This window comes from Choloepus didactylus, chromosome X (genome assembly GCF_015220235.1).
Source record: "Choloepus didactylus isolate mChoDid1 chromosome X, mChoDid1.pri, whole genome shotgun sequence".
In the NCBI taxonomy this organism is placed as follows: Eukaryota; Metazoa; Chordata; class Mammalia; order Pilosa; family Megalonychidae; genus Choloepus; species Choloepus didactylus.
The window spans coordinates 150,543,191-150,570,696 of record NC_051334.1 but is presented as its reverse complement, the minus strand read 5'-3'; the positions used below and the strand labels follow the sequence as shown (position 1 = coordinate 150,570,696).

Sequence of the window (27,506 nt, the reverse complement as noted above, 5' to 3'; positions counted from 1 at the left end):
TGTTGGAGTTCTCTGTATGGGTTTTGCATTATTTCTGCAACTGTGCTACTGTAAGTTTGAAATTATTTCGAAATAACAAGTGTAAAGAAAAAAATTCAATAACTAGATCTTGGCCCATTTAATATCTTCTAATTTATGTGTGCCCAAGCATATGTGTTTGGGTGGGATGAGAGGGAGCTGGAAATGAAAAAAGAAAGAGACTAACAGGTATTGAAAGTAAAATTTTAACTACAGAAAATTCAAATATATTTCATTAAAATTAGCTTTGATATTTTAAAATGAATAAAGATAACTGGCAAACAAAAGGGTTGGCTGTATTTGAACAATGTTCTCGGTGACTAAGAATAAAAGATACTCTGAACTAAAATAAACAGTACCCAACATACCACAAGCTACCAAAAATAACACTCAGGACAACTACTGGGCTTCAATTTACAGATGGGAAAACTACTTCTGGCACTAGGTGACAATCCATTTGTTATCTAGTCTTGGAATCACGAAGGAATATGGAGTGAGAAGGTAATGCTTTGAAGGCAGGTAAGTGATTAAATTTTTTTTTATTTCAGAAAAGGTCCATATAAGGAAAAATAACTTAATCAGGACAGACAGGCAGTGGCTGGGATGTCAATATCTGATAATATTTTCAGAGGCGACAGAAACCTTATGCACTTTCCTCTCTGAAGCATATTTATTGCTTTCAGGAATAATAACTTTTGTGATTTACACACCTAGTTTGTTTTTAAATGGGTCTATTTACCAAGTGTGTCACAAAGAAACACTATAGGATAACTACAATATAAGGACAATCTATGATGCAATTATAAATTCCACATGAAATTAATAAATCAATTTTACTTGTGCAAGCCTGACACATATTAATCTACTTCTTGAGTGTGGTATACATAGGTAGACACAAGATATTTCTATTATATGCAACCATAGTACTACATGAAGTTTCTATATTAGTTCAAATTTTACAAGGGTTGCTTAAAAAAGATTACAATTTATAGTAACTACTAACCTGTTCCTTAACAGTAGTATTCACGTTGGTCAGGTAATGCTGACATATCTGACAAAATACCCTCATTTGTTTCTTTAAACGAAGCAAGTCCTCCTTGAAAAAATTTAAAATGAAAATTTTAAAACACTGTACAAAAAACATTCAATATTTTAAAAATATATTAAAGTTGTAAAATATCTAATTATGTTAACATAACTCTGCTTGTTCACTAGATTCATATTTCTTCTTTATAATTTGCCAGAAAGGAAAACAAGTAAAACTTTCCTTACAAATCTCACCATATTGCAGCCTTAAAAGTATCAGATATATTAATGGAAAATATCCTATGCATTCCTGGGTCCTTTAGAACTAGAGACTATGTATGGCTATCTTTAATGAAGCCACTAGTCCAGAGTGATTAAAGATTTATGCTCCATGATGACTTTTTATAATTTGAAGAGTGGCCAAGTCTAGAACAGAAGAAAATGGTTAATAAAAAGGATGGCATTTTCTATTTTTTTTATTTGTAGGATACTGGTGGTACTTTTCAGAAACTCAATGAAGGACAAAAAAATCAGTTTTGTGGTATTACTCCAGTCTAAAAAGCCTTTAAAATGCCCCTTAAACTTACACTAAAAAGATGAATCTTAGTCTTACACTTTGTCTATTTCTAAATATTTACCAGTTAATTTAGAATAGAAAATTATTCTACGACTATCAACCACATTAATTTATTTAAAGCTCAACATTTGGCCCATCTTCTGATACTGGATGCCAAATGCAAGAATATCAGTACATATCTGGTAAATGTAATAGACAAGTTAAAAATAATAAAAACAAGTTTAATTTGGAGATTCTATTTGGTGAGTAAAACCCAACTAAGCCTCAGCATAATTTTTAAAATAGGTATCATATTTTACCATTGTCTTGCTATTAAAAGTTATTAATTTTATTCCCATTTAAAAAATTTTAACTCAATGCTTTCAAAACTCAAGTGAGCAATCATATATATTAATGTACTGTTCCTAATATCAGCTTGATCTTTAGTTATATAAACTTCCTTGATATGTGACAAAATGTACACCATTTTAACAACAATATACATTGATTTTTCAAGGGGAAAAATCTATTTGTAGATATAATAGCATCTTAAAAGATAGAGAAATTCTAAGCATTTAAAATTTTTTTGTGGATCTATGCAATACAAACTTCTTATCCTAAGGAGGAAAATATGTATGAACAATTAATCCTATAACCCTCCCAAATTACTTTTATTTATAAAAATGAGCCCACATAATGTATCTACTACAAGCATAAGGTTTAAGCTTCTTCAATTGGAAAAGGCGGTAGTATTTAGTTCAATTACTAAACACATCAAGGATTAATCATTATGGGTCAAGTTTTTAAAGTTCTATGATCTGACAGCTGGTACATTATATTCAATCAGAGAATGATGTAACATGAATTTGGAACATCACTGAGAGATTTTCAGTATGAACAAAGTGATCCCAAACAACACCAGGGCATAAGAAGATCTAGGAGCAGCTGGCTTGTTATCTTCAAACTATGTGATCTAACAGCTTTTTCTATTTGTTTCGAAGGCTCTGGGTCATGATTTACAAATGCTATCTTTCTAGCTGTACATTTTTGAGAGTTATCATAATATTATTATTATGGAAAACTATAAATTATGCCACCTTCAAATATGAACAACAGCTTTGAATTTAAAATCGTATCCTGAAACAAAACATATTAATTTTGTTTTTTTGAATATACACCAAAATACAAACAGGACTATTTTAAAGGTATATGTACATAAATAGCAGATTTAAAATAAATAAAAATTTACTTAATTGCTCTTATTAATTAATCAATTAAGTTTGCTGAAAAAGTTAATATTTGATCTAATAAAAACACAACTGAACCACCACAAACCTTTGTAGAGCTGCTTTCAGTTATCTTTGCAAGCTGCCAAAGGATTACATAGTGAGTACACTGCAGTGCATGAATAACAATCTGTAAAAAGAACCAAGAGGATACAGTCAAAATTTAAAAAGTCACAATACTTCATTCTCAAAAGTTAAATATGCAACTTGTAAATAAATAAAAACCTGCTCAGGCATGTCTCCATTTTCAATTCCAGTTTTCAATAGTTTGTAATTACAAGCAAACAAATCCCATTTTGAAAGATCATGGGCACTGTAAAAATAAGAATTAAATTATATTTTTAAGCTAAACTTAATCAGAATTGTTTTCGGTTTGAGTATCAACAGAATGTTGTTAAAGTAGACACAGTAAACTTTTTAACATGTCCCCTCTACAACAAAAATGCATCATTTTTTAAAATAGTATGTTACAATGATAATTTGTCCGTCACCCCCCCATTTAAAACATAACTCTACCAAGCACTTTTTCCTCAAAAGTGCAAGAAACCTAGCAATCTGATAACTTTATAACCCATTAAATATGCAAGTTGATTTTGATTTTGCTCCAGTTTTTAATTAGAAACTCTAAGATCAACTTACTTATGAAAAGCAGTGATCCTCTTCAATGTTGACAATACCTGATAGGCATCATCTTCATCAGGTTCTTCCCCCTGTTAAGATAAATTACACAATATTGAACATTAAGAATCACTAAAGTGAAAAATTCTAGGCTATCAAAAATGGTGATAAAGTCTTGAAAAAAGAAATAACTACAAACTAACTTTGTCATTTAATGCTTAGATCTGGCCAAATTTAAAGCAGTATCAGTCAACACAGAATTGTTATCACAGTTACTGTACACTCAAGAGAGAAAAATAGAATGACAGTCTCCCTTTCTCCCTTAAGTAACTTTGACACAAAACTATGAAGACATCTACTGTTTCATGGGAATAAATGCATCAGGACAAGAAAAATAGAGAACATGCAAGAGATCATAAAGGCAACACCAAAATGACAAAACCTATGCACACTAAACATAGCATTCTTGAGAAAGATGTATTTACCAGACTAATCACAAGTAAATGGAGAAAAATCCTCTGAATAGAGAATAGATATTCTAATCCATTCTGGGCATCAATATTTGTAACCACATTTCCAAATTAGGGTAACCTAAGCTTTTGGAAATGTTTTACAAGTCTCACTACATAAAATTTTGAAAACACTACTGAATTTACTGTATTGAGCCCAAGATCTCTCAAAAAGCACTTACTTCTTTCTAAGCTTTAATTTTTCTACAAAATAAATTAAACTTAAGAGAGTATTGCTTGATTTTAAATTAACTTACCCTAGTCACACAATCATATTCAGCCAAAAGTAGAGCCACTAAAAATTTTAACCAAGAATGTGATAACTGTACATTAAGCCTCCAATTAGTAAAACTTAAGCACGGAATAATGTTAAACAAAGAAACAAAAGTTTAAGAAGTTAGTTGCTAAAACAAGATAATCACAACAAAAATATAAGAGAGTATCTGAGTACCATGCACTTAGCGACCCACTTTGGAAATAAAAGTGTACAACACAGGAAACTCTAGAAGCAACAGTGGCTATAACAACTTATGGAGGCATTATAATTGCAAAGACCATAATGGACTTACCTCACCAACACTGCCAAAACACTAAGAAAAACCCTACTTTTTGAGGTTACAAGACCACAGTATAGCCTTACTTTTCTGTTCTATTAGCACCCTGTTCCCTAGGAGCCCCTTGTTCAACTAACACTAGGTAACTTCTCAGATCATTTCTTTGAATTATAAAAAAAGAAAAATGTCAGTTTTCTTTGACCTTCTCCAAGTCACAGAATCTTACCACCTCCCTATTTTGGTGGTGGAGTTAACAGTAGCATGATGAGCATGATGAGTCACAGAACAACCTAAACATCTTTTCAACATACTGCTAACCAGGACTAACACTTGGGTAACTAATGAGGTCACTGGAGGGGGAGGGGGACGCCCAACTGACAAAATACTTCTAATATTACCTCTTGCAGAAAATCTTCAAGAAGTCGGTTAAATTTATCTGCTAATTCATCTATCATTTGACTTCTTGAAATATCTACTCTGTTGAAGATGGTGAATTCTTCATTACAGAGTGCATGATAAGTTTTAGAACATGCTTCCAAAACGTCTGTATCTGTGTGCTTCTCCACTATATTCCGGATCTGTCGCAATAAGGCATCCAAATGCTGCAAAATCAAAGTTTATCATTTAAACTAGGGTACATATAATAGGCATAAAGTGACTACACCACCCACAGTGAAATACTTCAAATACAGTAACTATACAATCAACGGGGCATACATTTTAAAGTCTTTCTATTTCTAGTCTTGATAAACAAATGGACACACCCATAACTATCTCCTCAACTTTAACTTTTACCTATCTCATAGGGATCTGGTGAGAATTTCAAGTGTTAATATATTCAAAGAACTTATAAAGGTTTCTAGAACATAAAGTACTCAATGAATATTAGCTACTGTTGTTTTGTAATTATTATTATCTAGTTACCCACCCTTAATCTCCATAAATCATCAGTGGTATATATAGTCACATAATGGCTAGAAATGAGTGTATGGGGCTAGGGACACAAAGCAAAAGGAAGACTCAGTAACACCATGCTCTAAATCAAAGTGATCTAAAATATGGAAGACATGTAAAAAAGATGTTTCCTTTCAAATAAGTTACAAAAACATATTTGAAAAAGAGGGAAAAACAATATGATGGAATGAATTAAACTAACAATTTCTCTTCAAGGTTTTTTATATGCAGAAAACATCTTACCTTTTCTAATCGTCCAGTAGTATATATTTCCAAATCAAAGTACTGTGGCAATTGCAACAAGTTAGTTACCTTTTCTGCATCTACAGAGTACTTTGAAAAGGAAAAAAAGAGGAGGTTAAAAACACTACAGTGGGCCTCATAGGGAGGTATTTAGTTAGTCTCCTAGAGCAACTAGTAAATAGCCAGGCACAACTAGAAAATATCTGGAACAACTGATGGGGGAACATCTGTGACCACACAACATCGTGCACCAGCCAGGAATGGGTGGAAAGGCTGAAATCACAGCACAGAACTGTAAGTAAAGCTCCCTAAACTGCGGAGTTGCCCCCACCCCCACCCCCACACCCACCCCCGGCACAGTAGGCTGAATTGCAAAACTTCTCTGTGGGAAAAAGCAGCAGTCCCTGCCGGGAACAAGGGAATGTAGCTCAACCAGGCTCCAACTGAGGTTTTAATTAACAAATCTGGACTACTGAATATATGCTATGAGCACAGGTAAACCCGGAGCAAGCAGGAAGGGAACCTGGAGGTTTATCCTGGCAGAGAAGAAGCAGGGCTGATGGGGAAAAAAATACATAAATAAATAAAATCAGAGGCTTTTTGAGTTCGCTGAGCTCAGAATACTGGAAAAGGACTCTGTCCCAAGAAAAGGGGCATACAGAACAGGGTACCAACTCTGGTTCTAGCCTCATGATCTGGAGGGCTAGGGACTGACTGGGAAAAGGGGACTTCTTGCTTTTTTCCCTTTTTTTTTTCTCTTATTCCAAGTAGCAAATTAGAGAAAGGCTCAGGCAGTTTCAATTGTCAGCAATGAACCAGGCAAGGGTGGAGTTAAGATACTCAGGGAGTCAAAGGAAAAAGTCAAGTGTAGGAAGACAATTCCACAAAGGGCATATCTTCCCTAAGAAAATGGGGGAGGGTGGGGCCTAGCTCAAGTGACAGCCCTCCTCAGAAAACTCACACCCCAGGGCCTGGGTGTGTGTGTGTGTGTGTGTGTGTGTGTGTAGAAACACAGATAGGATCCACTGAGAATTAAATGCACTGCACCTCTTTGCACCCCTCAGTAGCTGTGGTGTGACAAGTGCCAATTGTGGGGTAGGATAGGAAAAGCACAGAGTCTAGAGGTCTCACAGGAGTGTCTAATAATCTGCTAGGTCTCACCCACAGGGAAACCTGATACTGAATAGAGACTCTTCCTGAGACCTGGGCCCCTCTGGTCTGGGAAAATCTGACTGGGTTAATCAAGAAAACCAGATGCCTAGAAAACAAAAAATTATGGCCCAGTCAAAGGAACAAACTTACAGTTCAAATGAGATACGGGAACTGAAACAATTAATTATCTATCAAACAAAACTCCTAAATCAATTCAAAAATCAAATAAACGAGTAGAGGGAAGACAGGGCAAAAGAGGTGAAGGATATAAAGACAAAATTGGGCAAACATAAGGAAGAACTCAAAAGTTTGAAAAAAACAATTGGCAGAACTTATGGGAATGAAAGCCACAATACAAGAGATGAAAAACACAATGGAGACATACAACAGCAAATTTGAAGAAGCAGAAGAAAGGATTCAAGAAATGGTGGACAGGACAGCTGAAATCCTACACACAAAAGAAGAGAGAGGGAAAAGAACGGAAAAACATGAGCAGGGCCTCAGGTAATACAATGACAATATGAAGCACACGAATATATGTGTCATAGGTGTCCCAGAAGGAGAAGAGAAGGAGAAAGGGGCAGAAAGAATAATGGAGGAAATAATCACTGAAAATTTCCCATCTCTTATGAAAGACATAAAATTATATATCCAAGAAGCGCAGCGTAACCCAAACAGAATTGATTCGAGTACACTGACTCCAAGACACTTAATAATCAGATTATCACATATCAAAGACAAAGAGAGAATTCTGAAAGCAGCAAGAGAAAAGCGATCCATCACATACATTGGAAGCTCTGTAAGACTATGTGCATATTTCTCAGTAGAAACTATGTAGGCGAGAAGGCAATGGTATGATATATTTAAGACACTGAAAGAGAAAAACTGTCAACCAAGAATTCTATGTCCGGCAAAACTGTCCTTCAAAAATGAGGGAGAGTTAAAAATATTTTCAGACAGACACTGAGAGAGTTTGTGAAGATGATACCTACTCTACAAGAAATACTAAAGGGAGCACTACAGGCATACAGGAAAAGACAGGAGAAAAAGGTTTTGAGAAGAATGTAGAAAGGAAGACTATCAGTAAGGGTAAAAAGAGAGAAACAGGGAAAATAAAATAAGATATGACATATGAAATGTAAAAGACAAAATGGTAGACAGTAGATATTACATTGAGTGAAATTAGCCAGAAACAAAAGAATAGATACTGTATGGTCTCACTAATATGGACTAGCATTGATGAGTAAAATTTGAGATCTGACAGCACAGGTTATTAGGAGATAGAGGTTACTGATCAGGCATTTGATGCTGAAGGCGTACAGAAGGTTAAACAGGATTGATTGTATAGATCCAGAAGTGGAATGGATAGCATAGTGGTGTGTAATGGTAACACAACGCTGCAAGTACTCTGAACAAAGGTGAGTATGAGTATGGTTGAAAGAGGAAGGCTAACGGCAGGTATACAACAGATGGAAAGATAGAAGATAAAGACTGGGATTGTATAACTTAGCGAAACCTAGAGTGGTCAATAATGGTGATTAAATGTACAAATATAAGAATGTTATAAAATGAGGAAGAACAAATGAATGTCAACAATGCAAGGTGTTGGAAATTGGATGATATAGAAGAAAAATATAATCAATGGGAACTAGTCTATAGTTAACAGTAACATTGTAAGATGCTGCTTCCATTAATCATAGCAAAGGCAATATACCAAAGCTAAATGTCTATAAGATGGGGATGGATATAAGGGAGTGATATGAGATTCTTGGTAGTGGTGATGTTGTCTGACCTTTCCATGTATTTTATTTTATTTTTCTTCTATCTTTTGTATTTTTATTCTTCATTTTCCCCCCTTTTCCTCTGTCTTTGGGGAAGAGATGGAAATGTCCTCATATAAATTGTGATGCTGAATGCGATAATTATGTGATTATACTGGGAAATGTTGATTGCTGAGTTAGGGTGGATTATATGATGTTAAAAAAATAGGGGAATACAAGTGCTAGAAAAAATGTGGAGAGAGGGATGTACCTATCCACTGTTGGTAGGGAAGTAGAAGGGCGCAGCCCAGCTGGAGGGCAGTGTGGTGCTTCCACAGGAAGCTAATTATGGGGTTTCCATATGGTCCTGCAACCCCGTTCATGGGAATATACTTGGAAAAACTCAGAGCAGGGACATGAGCGGACATTGCACACTGGTGTTTCTGGGAGCTATATTCACAATTTGCAATGGATGGAGGTGGCCTAAGGGTACATCAACTGATAAACGGAATGGTGAACTGTGGTGTATACATACAATGGAATACTGAGCGGCTGCAAGGAGAAATGAAATTATGAAGTATGCACCTAGGTGAATGGACTTTGAGGACAGTATGTTGAGTGAAATAAGCCAGAATCAAAAAGACAAACATTATAATGCCTCACTAATATGGACTAACTATAATGTGCAAATTCTGAGAATTGAATCTGAGAGTATAGGTTATCCCGGGAAGGCTTATGGTAAAGGTTCCGAGATCGTAAGCTCTTTCGGCAGTCATATCTATTCATGAGTTGTAATGGTTATCTCTAAATTCTGAGATGCTGAGCTGCTCAGTCCCTGTAACTTCGGTTATCTGTGTGACACCTGAGACTCAGAGCCAGAGATCGGCAGCTATGAATGTCAGCATTACCCCATACAGCAATTGTTAAAAAAGCTGAAAAAGAGATCAGACTTCAATTAGAGGTGTGAACAAAATGGACTTGATTAGAACTAAGGTACAACAGAGTATAGGGAAAAGGAAGATATTGACTGTGTTTTAAAACCTCAACTTCCGTGTGAGTCCAGAGGAAGAGATGTTTATTTGGTGCAAAATGTATACTTTCTGTAGCATGTCATATAATTTAACTTTTACGGTCAGTTTATTCAAACAACATAATTACGTGGAACCTGGAATAGGGGGCGAGCTCTGGTTCATTTTTACAGGTTAGTGTGAAACTCGGCTACATCCCAGAGTAATTTGGGGAGAAAATAAAAAGTATTTGCAAAGCCCCTTTGAGGGCCTGGGGGAAAATGTGGAAACCTTAAACTTCTCCACCTGGGGAATTCCTGATATTCTCGCAAGCACTGGGGACTACCATTGCAGTAGGCAAAGTCCTCAATCTCAGGGCTTGCCCTTAAGAAGCTTGTTCCTGCAAAAGAGAGGCTAAGCCTACTTACAACAGTGCCCAAGAGTCACCCTCACCTCTTTTGATGCTCAGATGTGGCCTGTCTCTCCAAGATCACTCGGCTGGTAAACTCACTACCCTCCCCCCTACGTGGGACATGACTCCCAGGGGTGTAAATCTCCCTGGGAATGTGAGACATGACTCCCAGGGATGAGCCTGGACCCAGCATCGTGGGATTGAGAAAGCCTTCTTGACCAAAAGGGGGAAGAGAAATCAAACAAAATAAAATTTCAGTGGTTGAGAGATTTCAAATGGAGCCAAGAGGTCATTCTGGAGGTTTTTCTTACGCATTATATAGATATCCCTGTTTCTTAAATTCAATTTTATTGAGATATATTCACATACCATACAATCATCCAGTGTACAATCAACTGTTTACAATATCTTCATATAGTTGTGCATTCATCCCCCAATCTATTTTTTAATTTTCCTTACACCAGCAAGAATAAAAATAAGAATAAAAAATAGAAGTAAAAAAGAACTCCCAAATCATTCCCCCCATCCCACCCTATTTTTCATTTAGTTTTTGTCCCCATTCTTCTACTCATCCACCCATACACTGGATAAAGAGATACAATCCACAAGGTTTTCACAATCACACTGTCACCCCATGTAAACTACATTGTTATACAATCGTCTTCAAGAGTCAAGGCTACTGCGCTGGAGTTTGATATTTTCAGGTATTTACTTCTAGCTATTCCAATGCATTAAAACCTAAAAAAGGTTATCTATATAGTGTATAAGAATGTCCACCAGAGTGACCTCTCAACTCCATCTGAAATCTCTCAGCCAGTGAAACATTATTTTGTTTCATTTTGCTAGACTAGCTAGAAGGAATACCAGAAACTGTTGAACTGCAATCCAGTATCCTTGATTCTTGAAGATGATCGTATAACTATAAAGCTTATATGGTGTGATTGTGTGATTGTGAAAACCTCATAGCTCACACTCCCTTTATCCAGTGTATAGATAAATGAGTAGAAAAAAGGGGGACAAAAAGTAAATGAATAATACAGGGGAAAAGGGAGTATGAGATGTTTTGGGTGTTCTTTTTCACTTTTATTTTTATTCTTATTTTTTGGAGTAATTAAAATGTTCAAAAACTTGACTGTGGTGATGAATGCACAACTGTGTGATGATACTGTGAACAACTGTTTGTACACTTTGGATGACTGTATGGTATGTGAATATATCGCAAAAAAATTGCATTAAAAATAATTAAAATTTTTAAAAAACATTACAGTAATGGTAAGTAAACATTATGATAAAAATTTGTTTGTCCTTTCCAAACAAAACCTGCAATTTTTTAGTAACATGATGATAGTGCCACAAACTTACTTTTCCTAATAACTGAGGAAGAGCGACAGCGAAAAGTTCAGTGATTTTTGTCCTGTCATCCAACTGGGTCTTCTTCTCCTTTGCTGTCAGCACCTAAAGTAACCCAAAGATGTTTTTAAATGTTTATTAAGCACATCAACACTGTTAAGTGCTTAAGTGTTGGTTAAGATACACAAAATAAATAATTTTATTTTAAATGATGGATATGAAAATTTCTACATAAAACATTAACCCCAAAACTGACAACAAAGGGAGTAACTAACACATTATACATATAAAAAACAAACAAACAAACAAACAAACAAAGCCACCTAAAATAAGAAAATGCTTTCAAGAGTTCTAGAGGCAAAATCAATACCCAATTAGACTAACTAATTCTACCTTTGGATGGAAGCAGCAGCAGCAGTTTAGGAAATGAAAGTGTAGTTTAGGAGCTTATATAGCAAATGCATCAAGCAGCATTCCCGACTAGTCTAGGCTATTGGGCACAACCCATGGTTATCAATTCAATATAATAAATTGCTCTACAAAGTGTCTTGTAGTAAAAACATAAGATTTCTCAAATTGGGAAGAATAAACGAAATGCTTTAAATTTTAGTTCTACTTTGAACGAGGGTGACAATTCCATTCAATAGGAAAAGAACAGCCTCCTCAACAAATGGCACTGGAAAAACTGGACTTGCACATGCAAAGAATGAAGCTGGACCCCTACCTCACACCATATACAAAATTAGCTCAAACCTATACATAAGAACTAAAGCCATAAGATGATGATGTAGGGGGAAATCTTCAGGACCTTGGAACTTTTGCACAAAGGACATCATCAAGAAAGAGAAAAGATAACCTATAGAACAGGAGTAAATGTTTGGAAACCATATATCTAATAAGGGTTTAATATCCAGAACATATAAATAACTGCCACAACTCAACAAAAAGATAAACATCCCAATTTAAAAAAATGGGCAGAAGAATTCAATAGACATTTCGCTAAAGAAGATCTACAAATAGCCAATAAGCACATGAAAAGATGCACAACATCATTGGCCATCAGAGAAATATAAATCAAAGCCAAAATGAGATTATCACTTCACACTCATTAGGATGGCTCTTATTAAATAAATGGAAAATATGTGTTGGCAAGGAAGAAATCAGAACTCTCAGGCATTGTTGGTGGAAATGTAGAATGGTGCAGCCACCGTGGAAAAGTTTGGTGGTTCCTCAAAAATTGAAACAGAGTTATCATATGGCCTGTCAATTCCACTCCTAGGTATATATCCAAAAGAATTGAAAACAGGGACTCACATAGATATTTATACACCAATATTCATATAGCAGCATTGTTAACAGTAGCCAAAAGTTGGAAGCAACCCAAGTGTCCACTGATCAATGAATGGATAGACAAAATGTGGTACAGACATACAATGGAATATCTATTCAGCCATAAAAAGAAGTGCTGATACATGCTATAACATAGATGAACCTTGTAGACATTATGCTTACTGAAATAAGCCAGACACAAAGAGACAAATATTGCACAGTTCTGCTTATATGAAATATATGGAAGAAAATTCATAGAGAAAGAAGGCAGATTAGAGGTTACCAGAGGCTAGAGGGAGGGAGAATGGAGAGTTATTGCTAAATGGGTACAGAGTTCCTGTTTTGGGTTGATGAGAAAGTTTTGGTAATAGACGGTGGTAACTGCAGCACAACATTTTAACTGTAATTAATACCACTGAATTGTACACTTAAAAAGGGTTAAAATGGCACATTTTATGTTATATATATGTTACCACATTACATTTTTAAAATATAGTTCTAGCACATATTTATAAGCAAAGGTTATCTGAAAAATGACATGTAAGATTTAAAGTTTTTTGTTCTATGATTAAAAGCAATAAGAATTTTGAAAAAGATATTGGAAAAGGAGAAATATAGTTTAGGATACTGAAAATATATTTAGCATACCCTTTTGCCTGTTCCTCTTCCCACTGGAGGATGACATTCAGCTGCTTGTCTAATGGTACAAAGCATTATTTCAATCAGAGCACTCTCTTGTCTGTCTGTTAATGCTGAAAAAAAAATCAGCAAGAGTTAACCTATCTCTTCTCCTCTATGCCTCATGTAATCATTACATAACAATTTCTTCTTCCTGTGAGCAGAATCAGATCTAATGCACTAAAAAATATAAGATAATCCCCTTACTCCATCACTGAAAGGATCAGAACAAGTTAAACCTTGCTAAACCCCTTCGCATTCTAAGTCTGTCCACCACTGGTGCACAGATTCAAGCAAAAAAAAAAAAGAGAGAGAGAGAGAGAGAGAGAGAGAGTGAAAAAGAACCTAGGCACAAAAAAATTAAAAAATGTTGACAGCAATTACACCTTTCTACATAGCATAATCATGTGTGGAAAAAAAAGTATGCACTAAAATTTTATATCAATTACTTTAACAATAAAAGGATAAACAAATAGAATGAGAAAAATCTATTTTCAAAATTGTCTGAAAAATAAAAATTTAAAATAATTTTAAAAACCATAGTATTGTACAATACAAACAGGAAACCCTAGTGTAAATCAGAGTATAGTTAATAGTACAGTTATAATACTCTTTCATCAATTGTTAGAAATGTACCATACTAATGTAATGTGTTGATGTGGGGGCAGTACATGGGAACTATTTTCTGCAAACTTAAAACTTCTATAATTTTTAAAAAAGAAGAAGAAAAATATAAAATTTGTCCAGACAACAAAAATACCATCATTAAATGTCCTTACCTTCCTCTCCACTAAGTGGCTCCTCCAGCAGCAAGCTATTCATACATTCCCAGTCTTTCAGCAGCTCAGTAGCACAGTCCCACATGCTATCCACAAGGTATGCTGCATGCTCATGTAACTAAAATTTTAAAAAGAGCAATGCGCTCTTAGACAAATACCATACTAGCTTTAACTAAAAAGAATTGAAGCTTTGCTGGCGCCATGTGCAAACTCTCAAAGAGTGATGTATTTTTGAGATCAAGTGGAAGAAAGGACTAAGATAAAATCATAAGAGGAGAAACTGCCTTAGCTTGCTGTTCAGTATTAAGTAAACCTATTAGGTGGTATCATTAAACATTTCTCATAATAATCATTAAAACATTAATATGATAATTATTTTTTAAAACACTACAAGCATATTTACTGCCTATTTGGACCAAATTCTACATCAGTTAACTACTCTCTATTCTAAAACATACTATGTATTTATTTTAACTGAATGAGAGTGATAATGGCTGATTAAAACATAAAATGTGTTTACTTGTCAATTCAATTTTATAAGCAAATAATTTCTCATCATTCTGCAAAGCTTAAAAGGCTCTCCATTTCCCAACTTATTTTAGGGGTCCAGCATGAAAACTATAGACTAATACCCTCACAAACATAGAGGGTGTATCCTCCAAAATTGGCAAATTGAATCCAACAATAAATAAAAAGATTAACAGATCTGGACCAAGTAATGTTTATCCTAGGAATACAAATGGTTCAACACTGGAAAAATCAATCAACATAATTCAACACACTAACATAATAAAAGATAAAATCAAATAGTCGGGAAGACTGGTGAGCTGTATGTTTTAGTTACTCCTCCAGGAAAGTAGGTAGAAAGCCAAGAACTGCGTGGACTGGACACCACAGAGCAATCTGTCTTTGGGCATACTTCATACAACACTCATGAAAATGTCGAACTGCTGAGATCAGCGAAATCTGTAAGTTTTTGCGGCCAGGGGACCCGCGCCCCTCCCTGCCAGGCTCAGTCCCCTGGGAGGAGGGGCTGTCAGTTCCGGGAAGGAGAAGGGAGAACTGCAGTGGCTGCTCTTATCGGAAACTCATTCTACTGATCCAGACTCCAACCATAGATAGACAGAGACCAGACACCAGAGAATCTGTGAGCAGCCAGCCCAGCAGAGAGGAGACAGGCATAGAAAAAAAAAAACAACACGAAAAACTCCAAAATAAAAGCAGAGGATTTTTAGAGTTCTGGTGAACACAGAAAGGGGAAGGGCGGAGCTCAGGCCCTAAGGCGCATATGCAAATCCCGAAGAAAAGCCGATCTCTCTGCCCTGTGGACCTTTCCTTAATGGCCCTGGTTGCTTTGTTTCTTAGCATTTCAATAACACATTAGATCTCTGAGGAGGACCCTTTTTTTTTTTTTTTTTTTTTTAATCCTTTTTTCTTTTTCTAAAACAATTACTCTAAGAAGCCCAATACAGAAAGCTTCAAAGACTTTCAATTTGGGCACGTCAAGTCAAGAGCAGAACTAAGAGAGCTCTGAGACAAAAGGCAATAATTCAGTGGCTGAGAAAATTCACTAAACACCACAACTTCCCAAGAAAACGGGGGTGTCCGCTCACAGCCACCATCCTGGTGGACAGGAAACACTCCTGCCCATCGCCAGCCCCATAGCCCAGAGCTGCCCCAGACAACCCAGTGTGACGGAAGTGCTTCAAATAACAGGCACACACCACAAAACTGGGCGTGGACATTAGCCTTCCCTGCAACCTCAGCTGATTGTCCCAGAGTTGGGAAGGTGGAGCAGTGTGAATTAACAAAGCCCCATTCAGCCATCATTTGAGCAGACTGGGAGCCTCCCTACACAGCCCAGCAGCCCAGAACTGCCCTGAGGGGACGGCACTCACCTGTGACATAGCACAGTCATCCCTCAACAGAGGACCCGGGGTGCACAGCCTGGAAGAGGGGCCCACTTGCAAGTCTCAGGAGCCATACGCCAATACCAAGGACTTGTGGGTCAGTGGCAGAGACAAACTGTGGCAGGACTGAACTGAAGGATTAGACTATTGCAGCAGCTTTAAAACTCTAGGATCACCAGGGAGATTTGATTGTTAGGGCCACCCCCCCTCCCCGACTGCCCAGAAACACGCCCCACATACAGGGCAGGCAACACCAACTACACAGGCAAGCTTGGTACACCAATTGGGCCCCACAAGACTCACTCCCCCACTCACCAAAAAGGCTAAGCAGGGGAGAACTGGCTTGTGGAGAACAGGTGGCTCGTGGACGCCACCTGCTGGTTAGTTAGAGAAAGTGTACTCCACGAAGCTGTAGATCTGATAAATTAGAGATAAGGACTTCAATAGGTCTACAAACACTAAAAGAACCCTATCAAGTTCAGCAAATGCCACGAGGCCAAAAACAACAGAAAATTATAAAGCATATGAAAAAACCAGACGATATGGATAACCCAAGCCCAAGCACCCAAATCAAAAGACCAGAAGAGACACAGCACCTAGAGCAGCTACTCAAAGAACTAAAGATGAACAATGAGACCATAGTACGGGATATGAAGGAAATCAAGAAGACTCTAGAAGAGCATAAAGAAGACATTGCAAGACTAAATAAAAAAATGGATGATCTTATGGAAATTAAAGAAACTGTTGACCACATTAAAAAGATTCTGGACACTCATAGTACAAGACTAGAGGAAGTTGAACAACGAATCAGTGACCTGGAAGATGACTGAATGGAAAATGAAAGCATAAAAGAAAGAATGGGGAAAAAAATTGAAAAAAATCGAAATGGACCTCAGGGATATGATAGATAATATGAAACGTCCAAATATAAGACTCATTGGTGTCCCAGAAGGGGAAGAAAAGGGTAAAGGTCTAGGAAGAGTATTCAAAGAAATTGTTGGGGAAAACTTCCCAAATCTTCTAAACAACATAAATACACAAATCATAAATGCTCAGCGAACTCCAAATAGAATAAATCCAAATAAACCCACTCCGAGACATATACTGATCACACTGTCAAACACAGAAGAGAAGGAGCAAGTTCTGAAAGCAGCAAGAGAAAAGCAATTCACCACATACAAAGGAAACAGCATAAGACTAAGTAGTGACTACTCAGCAGCCACCATGGAGGCGAGAAGGCAGTGGCACGATATATTTAAAATTCTGAGCGAGAAAAATTTCCAGCCAAGAATACTTTATCCAGCAAAGCTCTCCTTCAAATTTGAGGGAGAGCTTAAATTTTTCACAGACAAACAAATGCTGAGAGAATTTGCTAACGAAACCTGCACCACTGGAGATACTAAAGGGAGCCCTACAGACAGAGAAACAAAGACAGGACAGAGAGACTTGGAGAAAGGTTCAGTACTAAAGAGATTCGGTATGGGTACAATAAAGGATATTAATAGAGAGAGGGGAAAAATATGGCAAACATAAACCAAAGGATAAGATGGCTGATTCAAGAAATGCCTTCACGGTTATAACGTTGAATGTAAATGGATTAAACTCCCCAATTAAAAGATATAGATTCGCAGAATGGATAAAAAAAAATGAACCATCAATATGTTGCATACAAGAGACTCATCTTAGACACAGGGACACAAAGAAACTGAAAGTGAAAGGATGGAAAAAAATATTTCATGCAAGCTACAGCCAAAAGAAAGCAGGTGTAGCAATATTAATCTCAGATAAAATAGACTTCAAATGCAGGGATGTTTTGAGAGACAAAGAAGGCCACTACATAGTAATAAAAGGGGCAATTCAGCAAGAAGAAATAACAATCGTAAATGTCTATGCACCCAATCAAGGTGCCACAAAATACATGAGAGAAACACTGGCAAAACTAAAGGAAGCAATTGATGTTTCCACAATAATTGTGGGAGACTTCAACACATCACTCTCTCCTATAGATAGATCAACCAGACAGAAGACCAATAAGTAAATTGAAAACCTAAACAATCTGATAAATGAATTAGATTTAACAGACATCTACAGGACATTACATCCCAAATCACCAGGATACACATACTTTTCTAGTGCTTATGGAACTTTCTCCAGAATAGATCATATGCTGGGACATAAAACAAGCCTCAATAAATTTAAAAAGATTGAAATTATTCAAAGCACATTCTCTGACCACAATGGAATACAATTAGAAGTCAATAACCATCAGAAACTTAGAAAATTCACAAATACCTGGAGGATAAACAACACACTCCTAAACAATCAGTGGGTTAAAGAAATAGCAAGAGAAATTGCTAAATATATAGAGACGAACGAAAATGAGAACACAACATACCAAAACCTATGGGATGCAGCAAAAGCAGTGCTAAGGGGGAAATTTATAGCACTAAACGCATATATTAAAAAGGAAGAAAGAGCCAAAATCAAAGAACTAATGGATCAACTGAAGAAGCTAGAAAATGAACAGCAAACCAATCCTAAACCAAGTACAAGAAAAGAAATAACAAGGATTAAAGCAGAAATAAATGACATAGAGAACAAAAAAACAATAGAGAGGATAAATACCACCAAAAGTTGGTTCTTTGAGAAGATCAACAAGATTGACAAGCCCCTAGCTAGACTGACAAAATCAAAAAGAGAGAAGACCCATATAAACAAAATAATGAATGAAAAAGGTGACATAACTGCAGATCCTGAAGAAATTAAAAAAATTATAAGAGGATACTATGAACAACTGTATGGCAAAAAACTGGATAATGTAGAAGAAATGGACAATTTCCTGGAAACATATGAACAACCTAGACTGACCAGAGAAGAAATAGAAGACCTCAACCAACCCATCACAAGCAAAGAGATCCAATCAGTCATCAAAAATCTTCCCACAAATAAATGCCCAGGGCCAGATGGCTTCACAGGGGAATTCTACCAAACTTTCCAGAAAGAACTGACACCAATCTTACTCAAACTCTTTCAAAACATTGAAGAAAATGGAACACTACCTAACTCATTTTATGAAGCTAACATCAATCTAATACCAAAACCAGGCAAAGATGCTACAAAAAAGGAAAACTACCGGCCAATCTCCCTAATGAATATAGATGCAAAAATCCTCAACAAAATACTTGCAATTCGAATCCAAAGACACATTAAAAAAATCATACACCATGACCAAGTGGGGTTCATTCCAGGCATGCAAGGATGGTTCAACATAAGAAAAACAATCAATGTATTACAACACATTAAAACTCGAAAGGGAAAAATCAATTGATCATCTCAATAGATGCTGAAAAAGCATTTGACAAAATCCAACATCCCTTTTTGATAAAAACACTTCAAAAGGTAGGAATTGAAGGAAACTTCCTCAACATGATAAAGAGCATATATGAAAAACCCACAGCCAGCATAGTACTCAATGGTGAGAGACTGAAAGCCTTCCCTCTAAGATCAGGAACAAGACAAGGATGCCCGCTGTCACCACTGTTATTCAACATTGTGCTGGAAGTGCTAGCCAGGGTAATCCGGCAAGACAAAGAAATAAAAGGCATCCAAATTGGAAAAGAAGAAGTAAAACTGTCATTGTTTGCAGACGATATGATCTTATATCTAGAAAACCCTGAGAAATCGACGATACAGCTACTAGAGCTAATAAACAAATTTAGCAAAGTAGCGGGATACAAGATTAATGCACATAAGTCAGTAATGTTTCTATATGCTAGAAATGAACAAACTGAAGAGACACTCAAGAAAAAGATACCATTTTCAATAGCAACTAAAAAAATCAAGTACCTGGGAATCAACTTAACCAAAGATGTAAAAGACCTATACAAAGAAAACTACATAACTCTACTAAAAGAAATAGAAGGGGACCTTAAAAGATGGAAAAATATTCCATGTTCATGGATAGGAAGGCTAAATGTCATTAAGATGTCAATTCTACCCAAACTCATCTACAGATTCAATGCAATCCCAATCAAAATTCCAACAACCTACTTTGCAGACTTGGAAAAGCTAGTTATCAAATTTATTTGGAAAGGGAAGATGCCTCGAATTGCTAAAGACACTCTAAAAAAGAAAAACGAAGTGGGAGGACTTACACTCCCTGACTTTGAAGCTTATTATAAAGCCACAGTTGCCAAAACAGCATGGTACTGGCACAAAGATAGACATATAGATCAATGGAATCGAATTGAGAATTCAGAGATACACCCTCAGATCTATGGCCGACTGATCTTTGATAAGGCCCCCAAAGTCACTGAACTGAGCCATAATGGTCTTTTCAACAAATGGGGCTGGGAGAGTTGGATATCCATATCCAAAAGAATGAAAGAGGACCCCTACCTCACCCCCTACACAAAAATTAACTCAAAATGGACCAAAGATCTCAATATACAATAAAGTACCATAAAACTCCTAGAAGATAATGTAGGGAAACATCTTCAAGACCTTGTATTAGGCGGCCACTTCCTAGACTTTACACCCAAAGCACAAGCAACAAAAGAGAAAATAGATAAATGGGAACTCCTCAAGCTTAGAAGTTTCTGCACCTCAAAGGAATTTCTCAAAAAGGTAAAGAGGCAGCCAACTCAATGGGAAAAAATTTTTGGAAACCATATATCTGACAAAAGACTGATATCTTGCATATACAAAGAAATCCTACAACTCAATGACAATAGTACAGACAGCCCAATTATAAAATGGGCAAAAGATATGAAAAGACAGTTCTCTGAAGAGGAAATACAAATGGCCAAGAAACACATGAAAAAATGTTCAGCTTCACTAGCTATTAGAGAGATGCAAATTAAAACCACAATGAGATACCATCTAACACCGGTTAGAATGGCTGCCATTAAACAAACAGGAAACTACAAATGCTGGAGGGGATGTGGAGAAATTGGAACTCTTATTCATTGTTGGTGGGACTGTATAATGGTTCAGCCACTCTGGAAGTCAGTCTGGCAGTTCCTTAGAAAACTAGATATAGAGCTACCATTCGATCCGGCGATTGCACTTCTCGGTATATACCCGGAAGATCGGAAAGCAGTGACACGAACAGATATCTGCACGCCAATGTTCATAGCAGCATTATTCACAATTGCCAAGAGATGGAAACAACCCAAATGTCCTTCAACAGATGAGTGGATAAATAAAATGTGGTATATACACACGATGGAATACTACGCGGCAGTAAGAAGGAATGATCTCGTGAAACATATGACAACATGGATGAACCTTGAAGACATAATGCTGAGCGAAATAAGCCAGGCACAAAAAGAGAAATATTATATGCTACCACTAATGTGAACTTTGAAAAATGTAAAACAAATGGTTTATAATGTAGAATGTAGGGGAACTAGCAATAGAGAGCAATTAAGGAAGGGGGAACAATAATCCAAGAAGAACAGATAAGCTATTTAACGTTCTGGGGATGCCCAGGAATGACTATGGTCTGTTAATTTCTGATGGATATAGTAGGAGCAAGTTCACAGAAATGTTGCTATATTAGGTAACTTTCTTGGGGTAAAGTAGGAACACGTTGGAAGTTAAGCAGTTATCTTAGGTTAGTTGTCTTTTTCTTACTCCCTTGTTATGGTCTCTTTGAAATGTTCTTTTATTGTATGTTTGTTTTCTTTTTAACTTTTTTTTCATACAGTTGATTTAAAAAAGAAGGGAAAGTTAAAAAAAAAAAAAAAGAAAAAGAAATACAAGGGAAAAAAAAAGATGTAGTGCCCCCTTGAGGAGCCTGTGGAGAATGCAGGGGTATTCGCCTACCCCACCTCGATGGTTGCTAACATGACCACAGACATAGGGGACTGGTGGTTTGATGGGTTGAGCCCTCTACCACAGGTTTTACCCTTGGGAAGACGGTTGCTGCAAAGGAGAGGCTAGGCCTCCCTATGGTTGTGCCTAAGAGCCTCCTCCCGAATGCCTCTTTGTTGCTCAGATGTGGCCCTGTCTCTCTAGCTAAGCCAACTTGAAAGGTGAAATCACTGCCCTCCCCACTACGTGGGATCAGACACCCAGGGGAGTGAATCTCCCTGGCAACGTGGAATATGACTCCTGGGGAGGAATGTAGACCCGGCATCGTGGGACGGAGAACATCTTCTTGACCAAAAGGGGGATGTGAAAGGAAATGAAATAAGCTTCAGTGGCAGAGAGAATCCAAAAGGAGCCGAGAGGTCACTCTGGTGGGCACTCTTATGCACACTTTAGACAACCCTTTTTAGGTTCTAAAGAATTGGGGTAGCTGGTGGTGGATACCTGAAACTATCAAACTACAACCCAGAACCCATGAATCTCGAAGACAGTTGTATAAAAATGTAGCTTATGAGGGGTGACAATGGGATTGGGAAAGCCATAAGGACCACACTCCACTTTGTCTAGTTTATGGATGGATGAGTAGAAAAATAGGGGAAGGAAACAAACAGACAAAGGTACCCAGTGTTCTTTTTTACTTCAATTGCTCTTTTTCACTCTAATTATTATTCTTGTTATTTTTGTGTGTGTGCTAATGAAGGTGTCAGGGATTGATTTAGGTGATGAATGTACAACTATGTAATGGTACTGTAAACAATCGAAAGTACGATTTGTTTTGTATGACTGCATGGTATGTGAATATATCTCAATAAAATGATTAAAAAAAAAAATCAAATAGTCATCTCAAGAGCTGCAGAAAAAGCATTTGACAAAATTCAACATCCATTCATGATAAAACCTCTCAGAAAAGAAGGGAGAGAAGGGAAGACCCTCAGTCTAATGATAATTATCTACACAACACCAATGGTTAACAATATACTTAATATTAAAATACTGGATGCTTTTTCCCTAAAATTAGGAACGATGCAATGATGTCCAGTCTCACCACTTCTAGTCAACTTCCTACTGGAGGTCCTAACCAATTCAAACAAGAAAAAATAAATGGCATAAATGTTGGAAAGGAAGAAGTAAAATTATCTTGATTTGCAAATGACATGATTGTGTACTGTAGAAAAGCCTAAGGAATCTATTTAAAAATTACTAATAAAAAGTGAATTAATAAACTTGCAGAGCATGAGATCAATACACAAAAACCAACTGTATTTTTACTTTCTAGGAACCAATAATTAAAAAATTAAATTAAAAGGCTCTAACACTCATTAAATAATGAATAGTATGAACACCAAAAATATATGTGAACCTTCTCAAAATCTGCTTAACAGGGAGATTTTCAAACTGAGGGAGATGTAAAAGCTGTTGCTAAATCTAAAACGACATTTACAACAATAGCAATAGCAGATACCAACTACTGAGAACTTACAATATGCTAAGTTGTGTGTTAAGAGTTTTATATGGATTACCTCAGTAATACTTGAGAAATTATTACCCACATGAGGCTTAGAAAGAGTAACTACATTAAGGTTGTACAAATTATTAAGTAATTGGTAACCAGGTCTTTCTGACTACAAAATTTTTGTTTTTAGCCTACACATAAATTCTATTATTTGAACATCTTACTAAAAGCAAAAAGCACTTAAAATCTTTTTTTGTGGAATGGGTAGATTGCCACTCTACTCAACATTTACTGCATATGCAGAAAAATTTTAAGACGTACATTATTTTAATCACTTCTCCAAATTTTTTTCAAGCATAAATATAAAATAAATAATATCAACTAACCTCACTTTCCAAAAAGAAAAAAACCAATGTCTTAACAAGGTTAGCATTTGGACCTTGTCTTCCCCTTCTTTTCATTATTCCATCCTCCTCTGGGTCTCTGCGACTGAAGAGCCTATGAACAAAGCAAAATGTTTACTTTCTTTAAAAAAAAAAAAAAAAAGTAAGTTATTTCCTAATCAAAAACACTTAACTGTCTGGATCCATATTCAAGTATCTAACAAAGGAGTTACAGAACACTTCAAGTATATAATCCTTTTCATTTTGCACTTGATTGTCCTCCTTAGTCCCCAGCTAAATTCTCAAGTTAAATGTGCTGAGTTGTGAATTCTTTTAGAAACCTTACTGCATTATATGCAACTGTTTCCTTTTGGGAAAGTATTACACTGATTAAGTTACACCATTTACACACATAGAACTAAGACATATATTCTTCTCTTTAAAATTGTACATATCTTTTCCTTTATCCTTCTTTTACAATTAATTATCCCAATGTCGGAACTTAATGGCCTCTTTCTATGGATGTGATGTCTGTTTTTCCTCAAACGCCAGATAATAATGAACAGAAAACTGTAGTATGACTGTTTTACACCATCTACTCTTTCTAATAACTACTTCTGCCACAATGGGCACCTTGATAAAATTTGACAATAAAGTTTACTACATGTGGTTAGTCAAACTGTTCTCTCCAAAAGCCACAGCATTTGCTGAATGTTTCCTGTGATCATAGTCACAATGCTATTCATACTACCAAATCTGAGATGTTAAATAGCGCCATTAAAGAGATGGTAGGATTCTTGGAGTTCTAATGTCAAACTACATTAAGTACTTGAGGCAGAACTTTTTAATATTTTCTAAAGCAAAGTAAACATAGGTTTAAGCAATATCTATTAAAGATATGGGTACGTTTCCCTTTAAAAGATTTAACTTAAATAAATTAAAGGAATTGGAGGGGGAAAATCTAAACTTTTGAAGGAAACAGTAAAGTGTGAAAACTTCACTTCGATTTGTATTGCATAATTTGTAAAGTCATATGTATTTTTAATATGATGTAGAACACAAATTACTGTTATAAAAGTGTGATTTAGAAAATGAGTAACAAAAATTTAGATTTACTTTTTGTAAAGAAATTCTCCAGCTGCTACTGCTACTGGCCGGTGAGCTGAATAAACCAAATGATATACATTTTCACAATCTTCTGCAGTAAGAACTTCTTCACTACTCCTGAAAAGAAATAAGCAGTATTAGTTTTTAATAATATCATAATTCTAAGGGTAATAAGAGTATAAAAATCCATGCTCATACATTTAAAAATAGTAAACTTTCATAAATTTGTGTTAAAGAAACTAAAAAAGAAGAAATCAATTTTATTTGATTATCATCTGCCAGTAAAAGCTTGCTGACAAAAGAGCAGAGTATTTTATTAAGATCCAAGAAAAATGGGAGGCAAAATTATTGAATATTGGAATGTAAACAAATATATTAAAAGAAGCAATAATGTGACACAGATGCTAAAGGGAAACAAAGACAAAATAATAAAAACTGCTATAGAAATTAAAGTGGAAGCACACTAAGACCTTAGAGTTAATCAGAAAGAACACTTTATATATAATTCAGAGTTATATTAAGGAAAGACAAACTAATGCCCCAAGTTATCTCATATCAATGAGGAGTACTTCATCTGCCATTTACTGAATACCATATAAGGCAATGCAAATGGATTTTCCAAATAATTAAAATTCAAGTGCCAAAGAACTCTAATTTGCAATCATTGAAAAATCTTATTAAAATATAGTACTCATTTTCCCGATTTTATTTTAAAAAAACACAATAAACCTAAGAAAATTTTCTTGGTGAATCACAGTCATTATCAGGTCGATCAACCACAGTAACTCAAGGCAAACCTTGTAGGGTTCTTCCCTTGCTGGCTACATTCAAGGTTCTAGCCTCTGGCAGTCCCTTCCATCCTAATATGCTTTTAACTTACTGTAATATACATTACCTAGGTTTCTAGCATTATATGTAAATATAGGATCATAGGATCACCTCGAGAGATAAAAGCCTAAAAACATTAGATGTTGAACTGAACGGCTCAGACCCTTTTTACTTGTTTTCTTTTGTGCTCAAGGCTTCCATAAATCTGATGTACAAGTAAATAGTACTTTTTGAGAGAAGCTAAACTAAAATATAGTTTTAAAAGCACTTTAATTTACTTAATTTGCATACATTGAATAAAATCAGCTAAAGTATTGTATATCTGTAGTAATTTATTAGTAAAGAAACCAGTAGTTTCTTCAACTTTTTAAGAAGGAATGTTCCCAACAAGTTTCTATTATTAGGTATATACTTTGCTGAATCAACATAAATAGCTATATGTATCACCCTTCATAAAAATATCAGAACAAAATGAGGAAAGATGCCCATAGTATATTATGGAGAACAGGGGAGAAGCTACAAAAATATATGTAGAATACTATTATTTCTTGTTTATATTACGAGCCTTTCAATATTTTTGTAACATGAATATATAATTTTTAAATCCAATTAAAAATTATGGAAAAAAATGCAGTAACAATGAAGACTGCTCAAAATGCCCCAGTTAAGTGAAGAATACTCAGAAAATGGTCCATGTCCAAGGATATCTAGAGCTGCCTTCTTTGTAGAGACTACAACATAACCCATTTCATATAAATGAGACTAACCATCACCACTGTCTCACAAAGCTATTCAGAGTATTAAATGACAAAATCCATATGTAAGATTATATCAGCTTTTCCCTTGCATAATTCTTTCTCTATTGATCAACATCTAGGTTATTTCTAAAATTCTGCTATAAAAAACAATGCTGGGTAAGAGAATGTGAACATTTTAAATTTTGATAGATACTCCCAAATCAGCAAACACTTTGCCAAGCAAATAGGTAAAAATGGTCTTATCTTACCATACATGTCTCTAATGTAAATATGGTTGAGTATCTTTTAATATACTTAAATCTGTATTTCCTTTTCTGTTAATGATCTGATTCCTAACTTTTAACTATTTTCCTCCTGGTTTTCTGGTCTTTTTATTGATTTACATAATTTAATCCCTGGGATAAAAAAATTTCACCCAATTTATGGAATTTTATGCCATGTAGACATTTTTAGTTTTTTATATAGTTAATATTCATTGATCTATTCTAGATTTTGTCATGCTCAAAAAGACCTGGCTCAGTCATGTTACACATGAAATAAAATTTTTAAATCTTTCCTGGTTTTCATCTAATACTTTTATGGTTTCATTTTTTACATTTAAATATTTCACCCATCTGGAAATTTTTCTCGTGTAAAGAATGAAATAGGGATCCAATTTTATTTTTCCTCCCAAATAGAACCTACTTCTCACAAAACCATTTACTGACTCTATTTCTTACTGCCAGGAAATGCCACCTTCACCCTATAGTAGACTCCTGTGTGTGTGTGGGTTTGTCTCTATTTTTATTCTGTTACACTGATCTCTTTGTCTACTCATGCACCAATACCAAAATTTAAAAATTACTATGGTTTTACAATATGATTTAAAATTGTATCAGTACCATGCTGCTTTGACTACTGTGGCTTTATAATAAGCTTCAAAGTCAGGGAGTGTTAAGACCTCCCACTTCGTTTTTCTTTTT

The 27,506-nt window shown here is 35.7% G+C and overlaps 1 protein-coding gene across 5 annotated transcripts in view; it reads right to left on the bottom strand.

The window, feature by feature from the left end:
* The window catches only part of STAG2 (stromal antigen 2), a 221,514-nt gene that overhangs the window by 40,728 nt on the left and 153,280 nt on the right, over nt 1-27,506 (bottom strand). For all 5 annotated transcript variants that reach the window (XM_037822197.1, XM_037822201.1, XM_037822198.1 and 2 more), the window contains exons 13-23: nt 24,968-25,075; nt 23,855-23,966; nt 14,232-14,349; nt 13,423-13,526; nt 11,458-11,550; nt 5,765-5,854; nt 4,966-5,169; nt 3,526-3,596; nt 3,112-3,199; nt 2,936-3,016; nt 1,022-1,114 (exon numbers count right to left, since the gene is read on the bottom strand). In XM_037822197.1, the coding sequence (XP_037678125.1) occupies nt 1,022-1,114; nt 2,936-3,016; nt 3,112-3,199; nt 3,526-3,596; nt 4,966-5,169; nt 5,765-5,854; nt 11,458-11,550; nt 13,423-13,526; nt 14,232-14,349; nt 23,855-23,966; nt 24,968-25,075 (1,162 nt within the window). The remainder of the gene's footprint in view (nt 1-1,021; nt 1,115-2,935; nt 3,017-3,111; nt 3,200-3,525; nt 3,597-4,965; nt 5,170-5,764; nt 5,855-11,457; nt 11,551-13,422; nt 13,527-14,231; nt 14,350-23,854; nt 23,967-24,967; nt 25,076-27,506) is intronic.